At 35.7% G+C, this 24,987-nt stretch overlaps 1 protein-coding gene across 18 annotated transcripts in view; it reads right to left on the bottom strand.

Moving 5' to 3' along the window:
* VPS13B (vacuolar protein sorting 13 homolog B) overlaps positions 1-24,987 on the bottom strand; it is an 861,798-nt gene that overhangs the window by 298,299 nt on the left and 538,512 nt on the right. For all 18 annotated transcript variants that reach the window (XM_054657406.2, XM_063816458.1, XM_024345440.3 and 15 more), the window contains one exon: positions 18,528-18,731. In XM_054657406.2, the coding sequence (XP_054513381.1) occupies positions 18,528-18,731 (204 nt within the window). The remainder of the gene's footprint in view (positions 1-18,527; positions 18,732-24,987) is intronic.

Here is a 24,987-nt window from a genome sequence, read left to right as displayed (position 1 = left end):
TAAGACAAGGTCTTGCTCTGTCACCTAGGCTGGAGTGCAGTGGTGCAATCATGGCTCACTGTAGCCTCAATCTCCTGGGCGCAAGTAATCCTCCCACCTTGGCCTCCTGAGTAGCTGGGACCACAGGAATGTGTCACCATGCCTGGCTAATTTATTTTTATTTTTTCTAGAGACAGAGTCTCCTCACGTTGCCCAGGCTGGTCTTGAACTCCTAGGCTCAAGCAATTCTCCTGCCTAGGACTCTCAAAGTGCTGGGATTACAAGTGTTGAGCCACCATGTCCAGCTGTTAAGGTTTTTGTGTGAGATATTAAATGCTTCCTGAAAACAATCCTGTATGTAAAGTAGGGACTGTTAATAGCCCCATTATTATCTGTAAGGAAATGAAGTTCAAGTACTGGGCTAAGGCTACACAATGAGAACGAAGGTTCCAGAATTGGACCTGGAGGGCAAGTTGACACCAAAACAGCTTTTGGCCTCTATTTTAGTTCTTCTTTATGTATTCGCAGCTTTCATCAGTTATTTAGCAGAATATTTTTATCTGAAATTTAAAATTATTAATAATTTCACAATCCAGCATATAAACAGAACCAAAGACAAAGACCACATGATTATCTCAATAGATGCAGAAAAGGCCTTTGACAAAATTCAACAACCCTTCATGCTAAAAACTCTCAATAAATTAGGTATTGACGGGACATTTCTCAAAATAATAAGGGCTATTTATGACAAACCCAAGCCAATATCATACTGAATGGGCAAAAACTGGAAGCATTCCCTTTGAAAACTGGCACAAGACAGGGAATGCCCTCTCTCACCACTCCTATTCAACATAGTGTTGGAAGTTCTGGCCAGGGCAATCAGGCAGGAGAAAGAAATAAAGGATATTCAATTAGGAAAAGAGGAAGTCATATTGTCCCTGTTTGCAGACGACATGATTGTATATTTAGAAAACCCCATCGTCTCAGCCCAAAATTTCCTTAAGCTGATAAGCAACTTCAGCAAAGTCTCAGGATACAAAATCAAGGTGCAAAAATCACAAGCATTCTTATACACTAATAACAGACAAACAGAGAGCCAAATCATGAGTGAACTCCCATTCACAATTGCTTCAAAGAGAAAAAAATACCTAGGAATACAACTTACAAGGGATGGGAAGGACCTCTTCAAGGAGAACTACAAACCACTGCTCAACGAAAGAAAAGAGGATATAAACAAATGGAAGGACATTCCATGCTCATGGATAGGAAGAATCAATATCATGAAAATGGCCATACTGCCCAAGGTAATTTATAGATTCAATGCCATCCCCATCAAGCTACCAATGACTTTCTTCACAGAATTGGAAAAAACTACTTTAAAGTTCATGTGGAACCAAAAAAGAGCCCTCATTGCCAAGACAATCCTAAGCAAAAAAAACAAAGCTGGAGGCATCATGCTACCTGACTTCAAACTATACTACAAGGCTATAGTAACCAAAACAGCATGGTACTGGTACCAAAACAGAGATATAGACCAATGGAACAGAACAGAGCCCTCAGAAATAATGCAGTGTATCTACAACCATCTGATCTTTGACAAACCTGACAAAAACAAGAAATGGGGAAAGTATTCCCTTTTTAATAAATGGTGCTGGGAAAACTGGCTAGCCATATGTAGAAAGCTGAAACTCAATCCCTTCCTTACACCTTATACAAAAATTAATTCAAGATGGATTAAAGACTTAAATGTTAGACCTAAAACCATAAAAACCCTAGAAGAAAACCTAGGCAATACCTTTCAGGACATAGGCACGGGCAAGGACTTCATGTCTAAAACAACAAAAGCAATGGCAACAAAAGCCAAAATTGACAAATGGGATCTAATTAAACTAAAGAGCTTCTGCACTGCAAAAGAAACTACTATCAGAGTGAACAGGCAACCTACAGAATGGGAGAAAATTTTTGCAAGCTACTCATCTGAAAAAGGGCTAATATGCAGAATCTACAAAGAACTCAAACAAATTTACAAGAAAAAAGCAACCCCATCAAAAAGTGGGCAAAAGATATGAACAGACACTTCTCAAGAGAAGACATTTATGCAGCCAAAAAACACGTGAAAAAATGCTCATCATCACTGGTCATCAGAGAAATGCAAAACAAAACCACAATGAGATACCATCTCACACCAGTTAGAATGGTGATCATTAAAAAGTCAGGAAACAACAGGTGCTGGAGAGGATGTGGAGAAATAGGAACACTTTTACACTGTTGGTGGGACTGTAAATTAGTTCAACCATTGTGGAAGACAGTGTGGCGATTCCTCAAGGATCTAGAACTAGAAATACCATTTGACCCAGCCATCCCATTACTGGGTATATACCCAAAGGATTATAAATCATGCTGCTATAAAGACACATGCACACGTATGTTTACTGCGGCACTATTCACAATAGCAAAGACTTGGAACCAACCCAAATGTCCATCAATGATAGACTAGATTAAGAAAATGTGGCACATATACACCATGGAATACTATGCAGCCATAAAAATGATGAGTTCACGTCCTTTGTAGGGACATGGATGAAGCTGGAAACCATCATTCTCAGCAAACTATTGCAAGAACAAAAAACCAAACACCGAATGTTCTCACTCATAGGTGGGAATTGAACAATGAGAACACTTGGACACAGGGTGGGGAACATCACACAGCAGGGCCTGTTGTGGGGTTGGGGGAGGGAAAGCATTAGGAGATATACCCAATGTAAATGATGAGTTAATGGGTGCAGCAAACCAACATGGCACATGTATACATATGTAACAAACCTGCACGTTGTGCACATCTACCCTAGAACTTAAAGTATAATAAAAAAAATTATTAATTTCAAAGGAAGTACATGGTAAAAGATGAAACTGGAAAACATTATTCAGAAAGCAAAGTTTGTGCTGGTATAGATCTTCAAGTCCACTGCGTATATTCTTAGTTTTCATTTTATCAACTAATAATACATTTATGTTTCGTTAGCAAGCCATACCTCAAATTTCCCTTCAAGCTATTAACTTAATATTCCTTTTAAATATGCCCTTATTATTCCCTTATATCATAAAATGATAAAGTTCAAATCAGAGAATTGGCATAAATTATCTCATGAAAAAGCCTAGTTAAAATTCAAGTCTTTCTACACCATTTTTTGTTTTTATCAGAGTAGTCCAGAGAATACTCTGGTATTTTGTTAAACTTGCAATGAGCAGACCTCTATATGGTGTCTGCCAAAAAAGCAAATTGGATCATCTGGTTCTATGACACATAAGTATTGGATTTCAAGAAAGTCAATTCTAAAGAATTAAGAGATCTGGTGAGTAGAGAGTAACAGGAAGAAGTATTAAAATCTGTGACTATAGAGGAAGGGTTGAGATCCTGAGAGACGTCATAATTATAGCCTAATAGCTCAAATTCCATAAAATGACCAATGTGAGAAACATATAACATCTGATGTGCTCTCATAGGGGAGTGCTAAAATATATGATGTATTAAAAATACCTTAAAATGGAAAAGTTGGCAGGGAACCAAATAAGAGCAAACACTAACAACCAAGGGCAATGAAAAAAAGGGTACTTGTCCATATTATACATTTCTCTCCATCATGTGATAAATTAAATCAGTAACACAAAATATGAAAGACCTTTGACCTTAGAAGTAGTAACAAAATATAAATAAGTCAGTCGTCTTATAAAACTATTATTTTTATGGTATATAGTATTAAGTTTTATGATATCTCTGGTAAATATTTGAGGTAATGGTAAATATTTTTAAAAATCATTGAAAATCTTTACAGATTCAAATATTTTCAGGAATAAATTCAAAAGAAAAACAGAAAAGAAACACTGAATAACTACAATTAAGAATTAAATTCTGTCAATATTTTACCATATAACAGTCTAAGTTTCAAAATTCAAAAGAAGGAACTAAAACACAAAGTATTAACTGAGGTTGTTATTGACCTTAGGGTCATTAAATTGAGAGGGTCAGCACTCTTAATGAATCAAGGGAATAGAGTTTAACAGGTATTTGAGATAAGGCAAGGATTTTTAAATGAGCTGCCTACCTAGATCTGGGGCCCCTGAAGGGCCAGAAAAACATCAACCCATCAGAAACAGGAAAGAATAAGAAAGTTTGCCTGTCTTGGCAAGAGAGCTTGTTGAAAAAACAAATATCTCCCTGGAAAATTAAAAATAATGAGAAATATCCTACATGTATTAAGTGGCTCTAACTTATATTACCTGGGTGGTCCTCAAATACCCCTTCTGTTATTTATACAGCAGTAGCACCAGAATTTTGATAACCCTGGGGCATCTGTCAGAAACAGATGCAAAACCTCTCTAGAAAACATGTCCTCAATGACAAAAAGGATACTCAAGGGAAAAAGATCATTGAAGATAAGCTTCTAATACAGACTATTTTATATATACATAAAAATCCTTATTAGCAAGAGGAAAATTAGATCCCATTTTCAAAAGCATTATCAAGAACTTTTGATAATAAAATTTTAATAGATACTAAATTACAATAAAAATTTTGCTCAAAATTACTAAAAACATACAGAATTAAAAAAACATAAGAAAAAAAGCAAGGCACTATTAAAAAGGGCAAATCAGGTTTGAAAAACAACCAAAGAGAATTTCCAAAAATAAAAAATACAGTTACTAAAGTTAAAGACATAATAGGTGGGATAAATAGCATTTAGATATAGCTTAAGACTAGAACATAGATTTGAGAAAATTCCAGAATGTACTAAAATAAATTTTAAAATGCAAAGTTTAAAAGGAAAACGAAGAGACATGGAGAGATGAGTCCAACATATATAACTAGAATTCCAAAATGAGAGAACAGAAAGAAAGGAAAAGAGAAAATACTAAAGAAAAAATAGCTGAGGATTTTCCCAGAAATGATGAAATATAAGAATTCATAGACTCAGGAAGCACAGTGTGTCCTGGTTCAGACAAATACAAGGAAATCCACAAGCAGACATATCTTGGTGAAACTGCTCATCACCCATGATGATGAAAAGATATTAAATTCAGCTGGAGAAAACAGATTACAGCATTCGAAGGCACATAGGGTTACAGGAGCTGTAGAATCAATAATTCGCTGATGTACTCCAATAAAACAATGGTTTAATGTATGTCTATATTGTCCACATAAACAAAGAAATGGTATAATTATCTGTACCTATCATGTAGTAATATAGAGGATTATGTCCATAGAAATTTATTAAACCCTCGATGAAAATAACAAAACATTGACTATTTTAAGGTTCTAAGCAAATAACAGAAAAATAATCATGTGAGTTGGCAAAAGCTGTTCTAGTAAGCTTTGGGAGGTATAGATTGTAAACAAAAAAAAAGTATAGTTCTCTGAAATTGTTACTAAGCAAGAAGGCACAGGTGTATGCCACATGCACTCAAGAAAACACATGTGTCAGAAAGGCTGTGGTCATCTTTCTTGGACTCAGAATATTTACACTAAGGTTCCTCTGCCCATCTGTCATACATTTTGGTATGCCTTTGTGGGAAATACTAAAGGAGTTTAAGAATCACACTTCAAAAACTGCATATTATGAAAGACCAGAAGTAGGAAAAGTGGTACGAAGGTTCCCAAAATATTCCACCAAAAAAGTCAGAATAAGAAATGCTACATGGTCTGTGTGCACAGAGCAATCCTTTTTTCTTTTTTTTTCCCTTTTGTGTATGAGAAAGGGTCTCCCTCTGTCTTTGTCACCCAGGCTAGAGTGGAGTGGCATGATCTTGGCTCACTGCAACCTCTGCCTCCTGGGCTCAAGTCATCCCAGTACCTCAGCCTCCTAAGTAGTTAGGGCTATAAGTGTGTGGACTGCACACCCGGCTAATTTTTGTATTTTTTGTAGAGACGGGGTTTCGCCATGCTGCCCAGGCTGGTGCACAGAGCAATTCTTATGCAACATAAAGATTTTTTTAGTATGTCATTATGGCTGAACTTTAGATGGAAGATGCTAGAGCAGAAGATACTTAAAACTTGTGGTAATCGGCCAGGCGTGGTGGCTCACACCTGTAATCCCAGCACTTTGGGAGGCCGAGGCAGGCGGATCACGAGGTCAGGAGATCGAGACCATCCTGGCTAACATGGTGAGACCCCGTCTCTACTAAAAATACAACAACAACAAAAAAATTAGCCGGGCGTGGTGGCGGGCGCCTGTAGTCCCAGCTACTCGGGAGGCTGAGGCAGGAGAATGGCGTGAACCCGGGAGACAGAGCTTGCAGTGAGCCAAAATTGCGCCACTGCACTCCAGCCTGGGCGATACAGCAAGACTCCATCTCAAAAAAAAAAAAACAAAAAAACAAAAAAAAAACTTGTGGTAATCACCTGAGACCATCTCTTACAGTAGTTATTCCTAAATATGAAAACAGTAACATTCCCAAACATTTATTATAAACAATCTGCTACCTGGAAAACTATGTGTTACATAAACCTATTCCTAGATATTCTTCTGTTTATATTAATGGGAGGCATAAAGATAAATAATTTAAATCCTATAGGAACTTAAAAAATGAAATAGTTGGCCAGGCATGGTGACTCATACCTGTAATACTAGCACTTTGGGAGGCTGAGGTGGGTGGATTGCCTGAGGCCTGGAGTTCAAGATCAGTCTGGCCAACATGGTAAAACCCCATCTCTACAAAAAATACAAAAGTTAGCCAGGCGTGGTGGCGTGGGCCTGTAGTCCCAGCTACTTCGGAGGCTGAGGCAAGAGAATCGCTTGAACCCGGGAGGCAGAGGCTGCAGTGAGACGAGATTGCACCACTGCACTCCAGCCTGGGTGACAGAGCAAGACTCCGTCTCAAAAATAATAATAATAATAATAATAATAGTTATCGGTATATATCCATTTAGAGGCTTTTTTTTCAACAAGAGCACTATCCAATGACTTTCAAATGCAATTAAAATAAAATTCAAACTCCCTCTGACTTACAAAATCATTCATTATTTAGCCCTTTTCTCCCTAAAACTCCTCTGCTATTACTTCTTTCCTCCCAGCCAGGCATGATCCCTTAAACGTGCTCAACTTGTTCCTACTCGAGTGTCTTTGCTCTTCCTAAAACACTCTCAGCAGAAACACTCCAGGTGTATTTGAACAGATAGCTCATTTTTGTCATTCAGGTATTAGAAGGGGCCTTCCCTGAGCTCCAATCTAAGGAAATTTCCCAATTACTCTTATTATATTACTCAGTTATATTATTTTCATAGCATTTATTACTCTGAAATTGAGAAACATGGATTGAGGGCTCCCTATGGTGCCAGGTCCTTTGCTAGGTGCTGAAACAACAATGGCAAAAATGGATACATAATGCTGTTTCTCATGGAATTCAGTTTAGCAGGAAAGATAACTAAACAAAGTAATCATAACGTATGATAAGTGTAATAATAAGGAAAGTACAGAGTGGTGTGGAAATACTCAATAGGGGACCTAATCTTTTATCTCAAGGTGCTGAACATACATAAAGAATTAATCTATAAAGACATATAAAGCATCTTGTGCACAATGCTACAAGAACTACAGCTTGAAATGATGATTTTTAAGGTACATTTAAAGAAAGTATCAGTATAAATTTAGTTCGGCAAAATTAAATAATGTTAAAATAAAATATTCTCATTCTTGAAAAAAAAAAAAACACCAACAAAAACTTTCCTGCCAAAACAAAAGAACAAAACAAAGGTTAATATATTTGTAATGGAGATCACAAGTGCTACGTCTATTTATTACAATACCTAGAAGACAGTTTTATGAGCATACTAAATTAAAATATTAACTTAATTCAATTTTACTGAGATGTCCAATGGATAATAGCTCTGATTCCAGTTGTTTATATCTATAACCTGGAACTGCTGGTCATCTAATTTTACTTGTTAGAACTTTTCAAAGGAAAAGCTTAAAAAAATACTTCATGGAAGAGGGAGCGACTAGGGGTATTGCTGAATGTTTCTCAGAGAAGAGAACATTAGAAACTGTGTTGAGGATTTAGATAGGAATATACTAAGGGAGAGAAGGTCAGGAGATTTTTTAAATTTCATTTTTAAAGCTTCAATAATATGGCTGGGTACAGTGGCTCACACCTATAATCCAGTGCTTTGGGAGGATGAGGCAGGAGGATCGTTAGAGCCCAGGAGTTGGAGGTTACAGTGAACTATGATCACGACACAGTGAACTATAAGTGACACAGGGAGACCCTGTCATTCATAAATAAACCAGTAAACTTCAATAGTATGTACTGTTGTACCAGTTATAGTGTGCACAGAATTACACAGGATAATGTATAAAAGTTACATGTTGTACAAATGCTTTTAAAATACATTCTTGATATAATCCTGTTTGGCCCCTTCTCTTAAAAAGAAAACACCATGGCTGGGCACAGTGGCTCACGCTGGGCACAGTGGCCTCTCACTACTTTGGGAGGCCAAGGCTGGTGGATCACCTGAGGTCAGGAGTTCAAGACCAGCCTGGCCAACATGGTGGAACCCCGTCTCTACTAAAAATACAAAAATTAGCTGGGCGTGGCGGCACATGCCTGTAATTCCAGCTACTCAGGAGGCTGAGAGGCAGGAGAATTGCTTGAACCCAGGAGGCGGAGACTGCAGTGAGCTGAGACTGCACCACTACACTCCAGCCTGAGTGACAGAGTGAGACTCCATCTCAAAAAAAAAAAAAAAAAGAAGAAGAAAACACCATAGGAGGGAAACTGGCTATTTAGGGGTTTGGTCAGTTGGGTTTCAATGAATCAAGGCATTATGTATCCATCCATCTTAGCTGTAAGATGACTGTAAAGTAATTGAAAATATAGAAGATTTTAAAATTTTATCGTATGCTACCATGATAATTATATACAATTTAAACATTTTCTTATTTTTTAGTGCCTACTATATCAGTCAGTAACTACACTAAGATATAAAGAAGAGTAAGACCAGGCAAGACAGGATCTCTGTCCTGTTATATCTACACCATCTTTTTATATTGCCACAGGACACTCTCAGCCAACATGTAAGGAAGAAGATATCTGCTGGCTGCTAAGCATGAAAAACCAACTGCTGCCTCCTGTTGTAACATGAATCCTTTTGCCTTCCCACTCACTTTCCAGGAACTTTTTAGGCAGGAAGAAAAATTCACATTTTTCATGTAAAGGCATGGTAAGGTTTAAGGAAATTATAAAATCATATCATTCAAGTAGGTTTAGGTCAATCTAGGCATTAACCTACAAAGTATGAGAATTAGATTTGGCCTCCCAAAGTAGTGAGAGACCACTGTACCCAGCATGAGCCACTGTGCCCAAATTTTGCTTAGGTCTTAGCTTGACGTCCTCACAAATTAGTAAGATAAAAGTGATGTTTTTCAGGTTGAAAATTTAAAACAAAGAAAACTTCTTTCTTTCCATATTCCTATCTACAATTCCAGATGCAATTCTGGAAAAAATCTCATGTTTGATTAATCACTAATCAAACTATGCTGGGGGTCCTGTGCGGTGTGAACATTTGGGGAATAGTCTCAAAAATAAAAATAAAAGAGATCTAAGGACACAGAGAATAGTCGTAATCTCTCAGAAATAAAGCTAGAAATATATGGTTTAGGAATTTTAATGCCTACACATAGCCATAGTTCCCCATATTCAATGTTACCAATCCTGAGAAGTATAAGACTGATGAACTTTAGGAATATGTCATGTCAGATTCAAAGTCAGCTTGCTAAGCAAACATAGTAACAACAATTTTTAAAATTCTTTATGTGTAAAAAAAAAAAAGCCCACAGAGTATTACATGTAATTTATTATGTGTATATAAAAATATTTTAACAAACAAATATGCTGTAACTATTTCTCTGACAATGAAGTTTAAAAGATAAATTACCTAACAAAATCAAGTCAGAGATAGGAAGAAATAAAAGTATTATGATAAAAACAAAATTATTTACTTTTAAGTGTACTTTTGCAAAGTCTATTAGAATTATATCTTTAAATATTATACATGAGAAAATTATATCAATATTAACTTGGAGAATTAAGACTTAGTGGCACTTTCAGGTAATCATAAGATAAACTTTCCACCTCCCCCTAAAGCACTAGTATCCATATAAAGCAGCAAGTCACTTGAATGTGCAAACTGCACATGGCAGACATCAGTACATTTCCTCAGATTATAAAATAAACCCAGATGTAGCAAAAATGGTTGCTAAGAGAAAAAGAAAAAGAAAGTGATTAGCTAACAATGGACTTTAGCACAAGCCTACGAGGTCTGAGCCTTGAGCAGAAGAAAAGTAGTTGACTAGTAAGAGGAAGGAAACCAAGGTTCTACACATAGCTCTATTTTTTGTGACACTGGACAAGCCAAAGAACCACTTCAAATTTAGTTTACTGTAGTTTTTGTTTTATAACAACTTCCTAAGAATAATTCAGAGTTTAGAGTTTTGCAAAAGAGGAACCTTAACAACATTTGGAAGATGGAGGGAAATAATAGCCAATATTCTTTGCAAGTCTTCATGTTTTAAATGCAGTGAAAGACCAACGGAAAGGTGCTGGCAGATTCTGGCTTGTTCTCACTTTTCCTGTCTCTGTGATCACTTCTTCTTCCTGACTCTTGACCCTGCTGAACAACAGCAACTCCAGCCTCCCGGCCTTACCCCAGATGCAGAGGCCACAGCCTCCCATTAATGTCTACCAGCTCTCTGGTGGTTTCAGTCCACCAGTTGGATGTGCTGCTGGATGTTTCCCAGGTTCTTGAAAGCTCCAAAGTTTTTAACCAGGTCAAGTGCTTCAGGAGGGTTGGTTGTGACTTTGATCCTTCAACTCCCTCTTCTGGACCTTTACTTCTCAGCTTTTTCTACAACTGGGTAAGATTTTATGCCTAAAATGAATCTCTTACTCTGTAATACTCTATTGGTTCTGCTGCCTTAATTAAACCATGATATATTCCTTTGGAATAAAAAAAAATCAAGGTTTTAGGAACAGAAGATCTTCAAGTTTTAAAATCTGATGATTCTCTACACTTAACTTCCCTACTCCCCACTCCCTACAACATACACATAGAAGCACATCACAATTAAAGACAAAATTTGAGTAATGTACCCAGAGGAATGAATGAAAATCATTATAAAGGTTGCCATTTAATATTGGTCAGGGAAGTAAACACATTACTCTTCATTATATCTTTTGAATTTCATCTATATTACCTATTCAGAAACAGAATTATATTAAGGTCCTATTTATACATCTGTCAAGATTAATCATCAGAACTAAGCTACAACAGATCGAAAATTTTCTGTTTTTATTTGAATGAATATCTTTCATAAACATTCACATTCAGTCTCTTGATTAGTTGGCCCTGCTTAATCATCACTCTGTCATTTATTAAGTTAGCCTTTATTTGGTATCTGTTATGTGCCAAGCATGACATTATGTGCCGGATAAAACATGCCACACTTTCATACTTCTAGCCTCTGGATCTACTGCTTCCTTCTTCAGAATGCTCCCTCTACTCTGCAGGCACCCATACTCTGTGGAAACAAGTTCAGAAGCCATGCACTCTGTGAAACCTTCTCTGAAACCCCACCGATAGACTCAATCATTCATTTCTCTTTTTTTTCTTTTAAAAAGAGAAATGAATGATTGACTACTTTGTACCTATGTCAACTTTGCATTAATTTATCTTTTTGCTTATGTGCCTGTGTCTAAGATCTCCTATGTATGTGGAATATATTTATCTTGATCTGGATGTGTTTCTTCTGTAAGCCTAACTATGCTATATTTGTCTATCATAGCATTCTTCACACTGCATTCTAATAGTTAAATAGCAAGTCTGTTTCTTTGATTGGATGCTGAACTTCTTACAGGACATATACTAGAATAATATTAGAAATTATTTCATTTTGTTTCTCCAGTGTAAAAGACCTTTGATGGCATACACTAGACATTCAAAAGTCTTTGTTTTTTATTACTCATTTATTTATTTGAGACAGGGTTTTGCTCTGTTGACGAGGATGGAGGTGAAGTGACATGATCATAGCGCAATGCAGCCTTGAACTCCTGGGCTTAACTGATCCTCCTGCTTCAGCCTCAAGAGAAGCTAGGACCATAGGTGCATGCCACCATGCCCTGCTAATTAAAAAAATTGTGTTGTTGTTGTTGAGACAAGGTCTCACTATGTTGCCTAGGCTGATCTTAAACTCCTGGCTTCAAGTGATCCTCCCGCTTTGGCCTCTCAAAATGTTAGGATTACAAGCATGAGCCATCAAAATTCTGTTAATTTTTGACCACACACAGCCATCAAAAGTCTCTGTCAATTTTTGATGAGGGTGACAGGATCATTCAATGGGGAAAGACTAGTATCTTTAGTAAATGATGACAGCACAACCGGAAACCCATATGTTAAAAAATGAAATTGGACCTTTACCTCATACCATAAACAAAAAAATTCCATTATAAAAAAATTTCTAAATCATATATCTGATAAGGGTATAGCATCTAGAATAAATAAAGAACTCTTACAACTCATCAACAAGAAGTCAAGCAACTCAATTAAAAAACAGCCAAAAGGCCAGGTGCGGTGGCTCACACTGGTAATCCCAGAACTTTGGGAGGCTAAGGCTGGTGGATCGCTTGAGGTTAGAAGTTCGAGGCCAGCCTGGCCAACCTGGGGAAACTCCATCTCTACTAAAAATACAAAAATTGGCAGGGCACAGTGGCAGGTGCCTGTCATCCCAGGTACTTGGGAGGATGAGGCAGGAAAATGGGTTGAACCCAGGAGGCAGAGGTTACAGTGGGCTGAGATCATACCACTGCACTCCAACCTGGGTGACAAAGCAAGACTCTGTCTCAAAAAAGTGTGGGGTGGGGATGGGGGGGGGCAAAAGACAAATAAGCTTTTCTCCAAAGAAAATACACAAACAGCCAACAAGCACACAAAAAGCTGCTCAAGTTTATTAATCATTATAGAGATGTAAGTGAAAACCACAACGATGTACCACCTCACACCCAGTAGGATGATGTGTTAGCTTACCAAAAAACAAACAAACAAAACAAAAGAAAGAAAGAAAAGTGAGTATTAGTAAGAATGTGGAGAAACAAACCCTCAAACATTGCTGGTGGGAATACAAAATGGTTCAGCCATTTTATGGTTGAAAAGAGTTTGGCAGTTTCTCAAAAAGCTGAACATAAAATTGCCATATGACCCTGTAATTCCACTTCTAGGTGTATACCCAAATATGTGAAAACAGGTACTCAAACAGGTACTTGTACAGCAATATCCATAGCAAGATTATTCACAGTAGCCAAAAAGCAGAAACAGCTCAAATGTCCATCAGTGGATAAATGGATAGACAAATTGTAGTGTACAGATGATCCTCAACTCATAATGGGGTTATAACCTGACAAACTCATTGTAAGTTGAATGCATCATAAGTCAAGAATGTATTTAATACACTTAACCAATCAAACATCATAGCTTAACCTAGCCTATCTTAAATGTGTTCAGAACACTTACATTGGCCTTGGTTGGGCAAAATCATCTAACAGAAAGCCTAGCTTATACCAAAACACTGAATATCTCATGTAGTTATTGAATACTGTACTGAAAGTGAAAACCGGAATGGCTGTACAGGTATGCAAAGTACAGTTTCTACTGAATGCATTATTATTTTTGCATCATCATAAAGTTGAAAAATCTTAAATTGACCCATTATAAATCATAGATCACTCACATACACACAGTGGAATATTATTCGGCTATAAAAAGAATGAAGTACTGATATATGCTACAATTTGGATGAATATACAAAACAGTATGCTAAGTGAAAGAGGCCAGATATAAAAGGTCACATATCATATGATTCTATTTATATAAAATCTCCAGAATACATAAATTCATACAGACATGATAAATCCAGATTGGTGAATTTAGAGGCAGATTGGTGGTTGCTAGGAACTGGAAAGAGGGAGAAAGATAGAGACAAACTGCCTACCAGGCAACGGATTTTACTTTGGGGTGAAGAAAATGTTTTGGAACTAGACAGAGGTGGTAGTTGCTCAATATTGTAAATGTACTAAATGCCACTAAATGTTCACCTTAAATGGTTAATTTTATGTTATGTGAATTTATCTCCATAAATTATTAAAACACATACACACATACACAAACCATAAGTTAAATGAATTAAAAAACAAATAGGAGAGATACAACTAAGGCTAGGTGGCCATAAATTTCCTAGAAAAATAAGGCTCATGTTCTTTGTTATGATAGAATTTGTGATTTTTAAGACACAATAACCTGTGACTTTTATAAGCTGGCACCTCCTAAATCTGAAAACTGTGTAAAGATAAGGAATAGGAAGGCTTGAAGCTGGATGCTATCATGTGATATTTAGAGGTTATGATTAGTGTAGTTGATGCTGTGGTGTGCCACCAAGATTCTCCTTTATGATGAAAATATTCACTTCCCAGCTGCCATGCAAGTTGCATGCTGATGACTCCATTATTGCATTCCTCTCTGAAATTTACCCTGGCTGGCTGTATGTGCTTCTTCAACCAAATTTACACCCCTTCTCAGGGGCACATTCAATCACTTGTCAGTGAAGGACTACAATAATACATTTTATATACGGCAGTGCTATGTTCTAGGGATAAATCAATGAACATGATGGCGATGATCTCTGTCCTCAGGACCCAGAGGTAGTTATATAAGTAATTAGAATAAAATATGTTAAGTGATATGATAGGAGCACACACAAATGAGACTTAACTTGGTCTTCTGACAGGCTCAGGGAAGGCTTCCTAGAAAACATGTCTACCATGATTTTATATTTAGAAAACCCCATCGTCTCAGCCCAAAATCTCCTTAAGCTGATAAGCAACTTCAGTAAAATCTCAGGATACAAAATCAATGTGTAAAAATCACAAGCATTCCTATTCACCAATAACAAACAGAGAGCCAAATCATGAGTGAACTCCCATTCACAATTGCTTCAAAGAGAATAAAATACCTAGGAATACAACTTACAAGGGATGCGAAGGACCTCTTTAAGGAGAACTACAGACGACTGCTCAATGAAAGAAAAGAGGACACAAACAAATGGAAGAATATTCCATGCTCACAGATAGGAAGAATCAATATCATGAAAATGGCCATACTGCCCAAGGTAATTTATAGATTCAATGCCATCCCCATCAAGCTACCAATGACTTTCTTCACAGAATTGGAAAAAACTACTTTAAAGTTCATATGGAACCAAAAAAGAGCCCACATTGCCAAGTCAATCCTAAGCAAAAAAAACAAAGCTGGAGGCATCACGCTACCTGACTTCAAACTATACTACACGGCTACAGTAACCAAAACAGCATGGTACTGGTACCAAAACAGAGATATAGACCAATGGAACAGAATAGAGCCCTCAGAAATAATGCCGCATATCTACAACCATCTGATCTTTGACAAACCTGACAAAAACAAGAAATGGGGAAAGGATTTCCTATATAATAAATGGTGCTGGGAAAACTGGCTAGCCATATATAGAAAGCTGAAACTCAATCCCTTCCTTACACCTTATACAAAAATTAATTCAAGATGGATTAAAGACTTAAATGTTAGACCTAAAACCATAAAAACCCTAGAAGAAAACCTAGGCAATACCATTCAGGACACAGGCATGGGCAAGGACTTCATGACTAAAACACCAAAAGCAATGGCAACAAAAGCCAAAATAGACAAATGGGATCTAATTAAACTAAAGAGCTTCTGCACAGCAAAAGAAACTACCATCAGAGTGAAGAGGCAACCTACAGAATGGGAGAAAATTTTTGCAATCTATCTATCTGACAAAGGCCTAATATCCAGAATCTACAAAGAACTTAAACAAATTTACAACAAAAAATCAAATAACCCCATCAAAAAGTGGGTGAAGGATATGAACAGACACTTTTCAAAAGAAGACATTTATGCAGCCAACAGACACACGAAAAATGCTCATCACTGGCCATCAGAGAAATGCAAATCAAAACCAAAATAAGATACCATCTCACACCAGTTAGAATGGCAATCATTAAAAAGTCAGGAAACAACAGGTGCTGGAGTGGATATGGAGAAATAGGAACACTTTTACACTGTTGGTGGGACTGTAAATTAGTTCAACCATTGTGGAAGACAGTGTGGCAATTCCTCAAGGATCTAGAACTAGAAATACCATTTGATCCAGCCATCCCATTACTGGGTATATACCCAAAGGATTATAAATCATGCTGCTATAAAGACACATGCACATGTATGTTTATTGTGGCACTATTCACAATAGCAAAGACTTGGAACCAACCCAAATGTCCATCAATGATAGACTGGATTAAGAAAATGTGGCACATATACCCCACGGAATACTATGCAGCCATAAAAAATGATGAGTTCACGTCCTTTGTAGGGACATGGATGAAGCTGGAAACCATCATTGTGAGCAAAGTATTGCAAGGACAGAAAACCAAACACCACATGTTCTCACTCATAGGTGGGAATTGAACAATGAGAACACTTGGACACAGGGTGGGGAGCATCACATACTGGGGCCTGTTGTGGGGTGGGGGTAGGGGGAAGAGATAGCATTAGGAGAAATACCTAACGTAAATGATGAGTTAATGGGTGCAGCACACCAACATGGCACATGTATTCATATGTAAGAAACCTGCACGTTGTGCACATGTACCCTAGAACTTAAAAGTATAATAATAATAATAATAAAAAGAAAACATGATGTCTACTCTGAGGCTTGCTAAATGATAGGAGCTAGGCAAGTGAAGAGGGTGGGTTATGACAGTTACAGGTACAGAGAAGATCACATATAAAGACCTAAGGAGTACAAACTATATTTTACTGTTTGGTTTTTGATACATTATTTATCTTTTGTAGGCCTTAGTTTCTTCATGTATAATTAGGGAAAATAACAGTTATTACCTGGTAGCATTATTGTGAAAATTAAGTTAAATAAATTGGGTAAAGTGATACGCGTTGCATAATCCATTATTAATGTTGCTGCTATTATTATTGCCAAGACATGGACAAATGTAGTTTTGGTAGTAAAGGGCAGAACCTAAGCAATCAGAATTGCAAAAGGCATACAATGAAGTCTTCAGAGGATGTTTTCAAGAAATTCAATCAATAAACCACCATGGTATGTTACAAGCAACAGGTATTACTGATTCTATTTTATAAAGAGAAAAGCAGAAGAAAAATAATTAATACTTTCTTAAAATCATAAAGACCTCTAGTTTTACAATATAAAGGTATGTAGCTTTAATGCCTAATACCGCCTTTCTAGCAAATGATTCTACCTATTTCTCCGATGAGAACCACAAGTAGCCTGGGAAAGGCGGCAGTGACTATAAATCGTTAAGAGTACACATTCAGGACTACTTCCTTTAAAAATGTTCTCTACGAGATTTCTTAAAGAACTAAAAGTAGAACTACCATTCAATCCAGCAGTGTCACCACTAGGTATCTTTTCAAAGGAAAATAAGTCATTATATGAAAAAGACACATGCACACACATGTTAATAGCAGCACAATTCGCAATTGTAAAGAGGTGTAAACAATCGAAGTGCCCGTCAACCAATGAGTTGATAAAGAAAATGTGGTATATATACACCATGGTCTACTACTCAGCCATAAAAAAGAATGAAATAATGTCTTTTGCAGCAACTTAGATGGAACTGGTGGCCATTATTCTAAGGGAAGTAACTCAGGAATGGAAAACCAAGTATCATATATTCTCACTTATAAGTGGGAGCTAAGCTATGAGAATGCAAAGTCATAAGAATGATATAATGGACTTTGGGGACTCAGGGGTGGGGGTGGTGAGGAAGGGGAGTGAGGGATAAAAGACTACATATTGGACTCAGTGTATACTACTCAGGTGATGGGTATACCAAGATCCCAGAAATCACCCCTAAATAACTTATACATGTAACCCAAAACTACCTGTACCCAAAAAACTATTGAAATAAAAAAAATTAAAAAAGATCTATCAACATAGTTGCTTTTAGTTAAAGTGGATGGAAAAAACCCTAGAGCCAGAAACTCTTGTTTTTCCCCACACTCTAACTTAAACATAACTTTGCAGAGTATTCATTAATTTTTCTTGTTATTATAAGCAAAAAGGAGAGTCTAAACATCAAACAATTGACCCCCAATACAATAGATTTTAAGAGAAAATGTGTATCCTTTAGCCTGAAGTAGATTCTTTCAATAAATAGTAAGCTTTTTTTTTTTCTATGCTAACATAATCCTAAATTTGTAATAATTTCAGTGTAACACTGGTAGGACTAGCAGGTTTCCATGCCAAATCATCAGCTACAATTACAAAATATTTTTTATGTTTATAATGAAAAGCAGAAGCAATACCAAAATACTTAGGTTGGTTGGACATGCTAAAGATTGTATCACCAACTATTCTGGCAATGAAGTATTAGAAAGAGTAGAAAGTTTCTCAATCATTTCCTACCTGCTGGCCATATTCCACTCAAGGGCTGGATTTTGAGAATTCCTTTCAGTCTCTGTTACCACCCCTCCTGAGACACTTTCCTTCTCTGGTTTTAGTTGATCCCACTGTGCAGTACCAATATTGATGGACTGCAGATCTATTTGGTATTGTCTGTCTTCGATTTCTGATCCAGGATCTCGAAGAATTCCTAAGTTCAAGGCTCTCCTGTAAAGGCAGTGAAAAAAAACAAAAATAAAAACAAGAAAACAGATAAAATAACCATTCTATGTTTATTTTGTTCACTAACATAATGTCAATACCATTTTTTTCCTTTGGATTACTAATGAATAAACTGGGGCACATCTATGAAAAAGGTTTCAGAAAGTTAGTACATATTATGACTTGAAAACATATCCAAAACTTATCACTTACAGTAATCTACACTATAATGATTTATTATGTTATTCCTGGCATGTTACTCTTTTTCTAATTACTCTCACATACATGATTTCAATCCCTGAGATGCTCTGAGGTTCTATTTTATGTCCATTTTTACCAATGAGAAAATAATTCACAGAGTTTGAAAGACAGCTAAAGTTACAAAACTAGTATGGGACAAAACTACAACACAAATACAGGGTTTTTTGTTTGTTGGTTTTTTGTTTTTTACTCAAAACCCTTTCCCTTGCTAATCGTCTACTTTCTTCTGAGCTTTGATTTCTTGTTAGGAAAGGTAATGGAGCCTTCTTAATCTATTTCACCCCTTCAACACTTGCTCTTCATTCTTTATATAACCCAAATGTAGTTGTTGAGAAATGACAAGCTTTCTGATGTAGAATAACAGTGAGGTTTACTGCCCTATATAGAGTTGGAACATACAACGTTGATCCTATTGGGTCCACTGCTAAGTAAATGAATAAAATAATCTGTAAAGTTAAATTAAAGAAAGTAAATACATAAAAATTTTCATGAAGGTTTTAGAGTAAAATAGCAAGGCAATAAGGTAGGGTGGGAAGCACAAAGTTTGAGAGCCAGAGAAAACTTAAGTCTGCCTGAATTTGGTGCTTTTTTCTTATGTTAAGTTTTGTTGGTTCAGAAAAGTTTTAAAGTAGATGATCAAAAGAAAAAATAGTATTTGGCCCCCATAAAAGTTTTTATCAGAAGAAAAGTTGAAATAACAAAGAGAATAAAAATAGCTTTACTAGTAGAAATATTTTTAAAAGCTTCAATTACAGACATTAGAAAAAAATACAATTAAGTTAATTACATCAGTTGAACACTAACGAAACTTATTATTGGGAGGTGATGGGGGTCCTAGCGTGAAAAGTATAGAAAAAGGCAAAATCTGATTCAGTTTATGCCTTGGTTGACTAAGAAGGTGTGGAGGTCAGAACAAGCACTCCCAGAGGCTGGTTAAATGATAATGGACAGTGAATGACTGCTCAGACTCAAGACAACGGGTGTCTGGGCCAGCTGCTCAGGACTGGGCCAGGCAAGGTGAGGGCTGACATTAATTAATTCAAGTGAAGAGAGAAGCAAGGAGCAGACCTGAGTGGAATAAGCAAGTGGCTCAGCTAGTGAGATGTCAGAAAGAGTTATGAACAGGGGAAAAGGGGAACAAATAGCCACTGGTCAACAAGCCAAAGCAGGAGCCAGAGAAACTGAGGATAATTCTCATGATTCCTAAGGTAGGAGCTGGATCTGTGTTTTCTCCTTTCTAACTTAGAAAAATTACAGGAAAGGTGAACTAAAATTTTATACAAACTCAAGAACTGCATTAGAAATAGGGCTCATAAGTGGGCCATTAATCCTTTTAATTTGCCTTAAGGTAAAGAGAAAAGGAATGAATGACAGTGGGGGTATGAAGGAGAGGCATTTTGAGAGTCTCTCTGTAGAAGAATGTTCTAGTTTCATTTAAATATTGGTGTAATTTTGTTAATTCTTAAAAGGCCCAGCTCAGCTAACTCTGTTTTTATGAAGCTTTTCCTGATCACCCTTCCTCCAAACTCCCCCTTCCCAAATCTCTGTTCTTAGGGTCTCTCTATGCTTGTAAATATAATAATACCACATTGACTTATCAGTCTTCCCAAATATACCACACATTTCTTGAGGTCAGGAACTATCTATACTATCTAGCAACAGGTAAATGCTGTTTCAATTCACTGATTTGTACTGACATAAATCTTTACAAATCTCAGGCGGAGAACCTATCTGTACACAGCAATAAGAGCACATAGTCTTTAAAAGACTAAACTTTTGAATCAGGGCCACATAAATTCTGATAGCCATCAAATATCTGAGGCAGTTGATGGCCTAACCTATTTCCCTAGATTATTACTCACCATATAAACATTACTTTTACCTATTTTAAAACAGCCATTGCTCTCTACATTTTAAATAAACTCTCTAAACATATTTTTAAGGTGAACTAAAATACTTTAAGAATACCTTTGAAGGAAAAAAAATGAAAACAAAATTAGTGCTATATTAAAAGACAAATCAACCTAATCCCAACGTAAACAACCGATTTCCTATTTCCCTTGATACATGGAAAAACTGTATAATTAACAAGATTACAATCACAAAAACACCAAGTTTCATCAGAGTTTTTCATTGCTTTTAGGCTTGAAATTTCCCATTTTTTTTTTTTGGACTTAAATTAAGCTATGTTTCTCCTGCCATCATTTATCAATTATTTCCCACAGGTTCTTCTTCCCTATGCAAAAATACTTTCCATTTTGAGTGATAGCCAGATACTTCCAAAAATGGTAATTTTCAAATTTCAAACTTTTAGGGATTAGGATTAGTATTTCTATATTTTTTCTTATTGCTTGCTTTTAAAATTAAACTATATATTTGATATATTGACATATATGTGACATACTTGATTTGAAAAAATTCAGAGTAATTTATAATATTTGAGTATATAAATCCAACTTAAAAGTTAATTGCAAAACCTTCCAAATCTCAGTTGGGGAAAGTAGGATAAGCAGCTGATTTATGTGAGTTTTAGTCTCAGACTTTCCAATGATCATGAGCTTGCAGAAATTATTTAACTTCTCTGTGCTTTAGCTATTTTGATATGACTATTATAAAGATAAATAAAATATATGTGTAATTGAAAAACTATTCATAAAGTACCTTGTAGATTTTATGACTATTATGGAAGTATATTATCTTATATGATTCTGAATGAACAGCATATTTAAATCACCAACTAATCATAGATGCACAAGTGTCAAGATAAAACAAAATCCACTTTATGAATGAACTGCAACGAAAACGATAAAGATAAATGTTCCTTAACATTTCTAGTATCACCTATTTCTGAATATGGCATATTAGAAACTCTGAATGAACCTCCTGGCTCTCATAACAAATTGCTTTAACAAATCTAAAGTATTTTTTCAGACACATCCTGGAGCCAACACCAATAACAGAATAACAGAAGCTGGGAAGTCTCCCAAATAATGTGAAACCAGGAACCATGATAAATAAGCACCTGCCAAAGCTGGCTTTTACTCTAAGGTTTTCTGCTAAATCCTGCAGATACTGATTTTCTGCTCTGTTAACTGCACAGGAGGAGATGAAGCTCAGGGCTCACGCAAATGATGAATCTATTTAATAGAAGACAATTCACATAAAGCTGAGATCACCAAGGGTCACCAGTAGTGAAAGGGTGAATTAGAAACAGCCCTTCTACGGACCTCTGTGGTGATAGGACAGTTCTGTATCTTGATTGTGATGGTGGTTACATGAATCTACATGTGACAAAATTACATAGAGCACTATATACATTAACACAACTAAGTGCATGTAAAACTGGCAGAATCTGAATACAACTGTGTATTGATTGTACTAATGTCAACTTCCCGGTCTTGATATTGTACTATAGTTATACAAGACATTTCCATTGAGGGAAACTGGGTAAAGTGCACACAGGACTTCTCCAAATATTTTTTGTAATTCTTTATGAATCTATATTTCAAAATATATTTTTTAAAGCAACAGTTCTCCTTATGCTCATGTAGAAATGGACAAGGTAATTTATCAACTTACCTGTCTTTACCTTACTAATGGGTAAAGGAGAAAAAAAAAAACAAAATAAAAACCAACCAACCCACAAAACTCAAACTAAAAAGCAATGTTCCAAGATTTTGCAGTCATGAGCCAGGACTTGGAAGTTTGAGTCTCAAATATGGTATGAACAGAAATTCAGTCTGGACAGTCTTGCTCCAGGTAGACAGTGCTGCCAGATGACATGTAAAGGCAAAAGTAAAAGCACAATCTCTTGGGATGAAATCAATTTCAACTCAAAGAACTTCCACAGATCAGGTTCCAAGTGAAATGAGACACTCACAGACAAAATTCACAATTCACACAACAGCAGTAACAATGGACAGACTAGCAAACATAAAATATAAAATAATTATTTAAAAAGTAAAAAAGCATCTTCAAAATATGAGCAGGGAACAAGACTTTAAAAAGAACCATGTAGAACTACAAATGAGAAAAAAAATAAAACTCAAGCAGATTAAGCCCAGCTAAAGTGATAGTGAATTAAAAGAAAGGTCCAATGAAATCCAGAATTTAATCCAAAGAGACAAGGAAACACTATAAATGAAAGAAGGTTAAGATTCATGGAGAATAGAGAGAGAAAGTTTAAAAAATGCTTAATTAAAGCTTGAGGGAGGTAATAGACAGAACAAGGAGGAGGCAATATTTGAAGAGATAATATCTTATAATTATTCCACAATTTTTGAAAAATACCAAGCCCTAAATCCAGGCAGCCCAAAGTATCCCAAGAAATAATCATAAGGAAGACATTGGTAAATATATGACTAAGTCTAAACATATATTATGTTTAAATTAATAATAATGATGTCTAAATTGTGATGAGAAAACAGGCCAAAAATAAGACACTGGATAATAATATATAAATAAGGGGACCAGATAATTTAAGATAAAATGTTCTAAGTTTCTTGTATTGTTGAAGAAGAAGAAAAAGATATTAACTTCAGACTTCTGTTAAGTACACATGTTAACATAGCCAGAGTAGCCACTAAAATAACAGATATGGAACACATAACTTCCAAATAAATAAAAATTAGAATGTCAGAAATGAAAAACCAAAGTTGGGCAAGTAGAAAGCACCTAAGAAGAAGATACAAATAAAAATCCAAACATAATAATCAGCATAAATATAAATAATTTAAACTCTCCCATTAAAAGATAAGAACTGTCAGATTGCATTTAATAAATCAATTAATATTCTGTTTTTTATGAGGCACACCTAAAACTTTAGGGCACAGAAAGAGTCAACATATGCAAAAATATATACTAAGCAAACATTTGACAAAAAACTTAAGTAATTAAATTTACATTGCATTATACAACATAGACTTTAACTCTATTTAAAAATAGAGTTACTGCCTGAAGACAAAAGATTCAGTACATTTGGAGGTTAAGACAATTCTAAATTTATTTGTAAAAACAGCCTCAAAACATATAAAAGAAAAACTGATAGCTCTATAAGGAGAAACTGACAAATCTGTCCTCCATGGTGGAAAACTTTAACCCTCTAAGCAGGTAAGAAGAAAAATACAGAAAAATGGAAAAACATAATATGTGTGATGAGGTGAACATTTACAGAACACAGTATCTGACAACTGGAGAATACATATTTTTCTCAAGCACACAGGAACATTTATAAAATCCGACAACCTGCTAGGCCATAAAGCTAGCCTCAGTACATTTCAGTGAATTAGTATCATATAGACTGTATCCTCTGAGCACAATACAATTCAGTTAGATATTTTATTAAAGAAGAGAATTCACAAAACTGCTTATGTTTAGAAATTTTAAAACACACTTCTAAATGAGTCATTCACTGGTCAAAAAAATCATAATAAAAGTTAATACTTAAAAGCAAATGTTATGCATTAAACATTGTAGGATGCAGTTCAAGTGGCACAGGATAATTTATTGTCTAAAATACTAGTTTTAGCAAATAAAAAAGTCTCAATAAGCTGAACATAAAAAGTAGAATAAAAGAAAGAGGGAAGGATATAGAGCACAATAAAAAAGATCAACAAAGCCAAAAATAGACAAATTTCTAGCATTAAAGGGGAAAAAAGATAAAGATAGAAGGCAAAATAAACTATTTGCAAGAAAAAAGGAAACATAACTAGGATGTTGTGAAGATTAAATAGTTAAATGAATAGGAAGATTTATAGCAACAAAGATTTTACGGCTTACTGTGAAAAAAAAAAAAATCTCTCCTAGTCGTCACTGTCCCTAGAAGATATTTCTATTAATATAGTGTCCTCTAATTTCTCCTACCAAATATAACATTACTTCTTCTATAACTCTTTTTCTACATGAAAATGACTCTATTTTAAAACCATATTGTTACAAAATAAAACTGCTAGTAAAGTAGTAAGTGGTAGAAAGCAACCAGGTTCTTCCCTACTCATAGCCT

Source organism: Pan troglodytes, chromosome 7 (assembly GCF_028858775.2).
Source record: "Pan troglodytes isolate AG18354 chromosome 7, NHGRI_mPanTro3-v2.0_pri, whole genome shotgun sequence".
In the NCBI taxonomy this organism is placed as follows: domain Eukaryota; kingdom Metazoa; phylum Chordata; class Mammalia; order Primates; family Hominidae; genus Pan; species Pan troglodytes.
The sequence above is the reverse complement of the archived record's forward strand: the minus strand, read 5'-3'. Positions and strand labels throughout refer to the sequence as shown.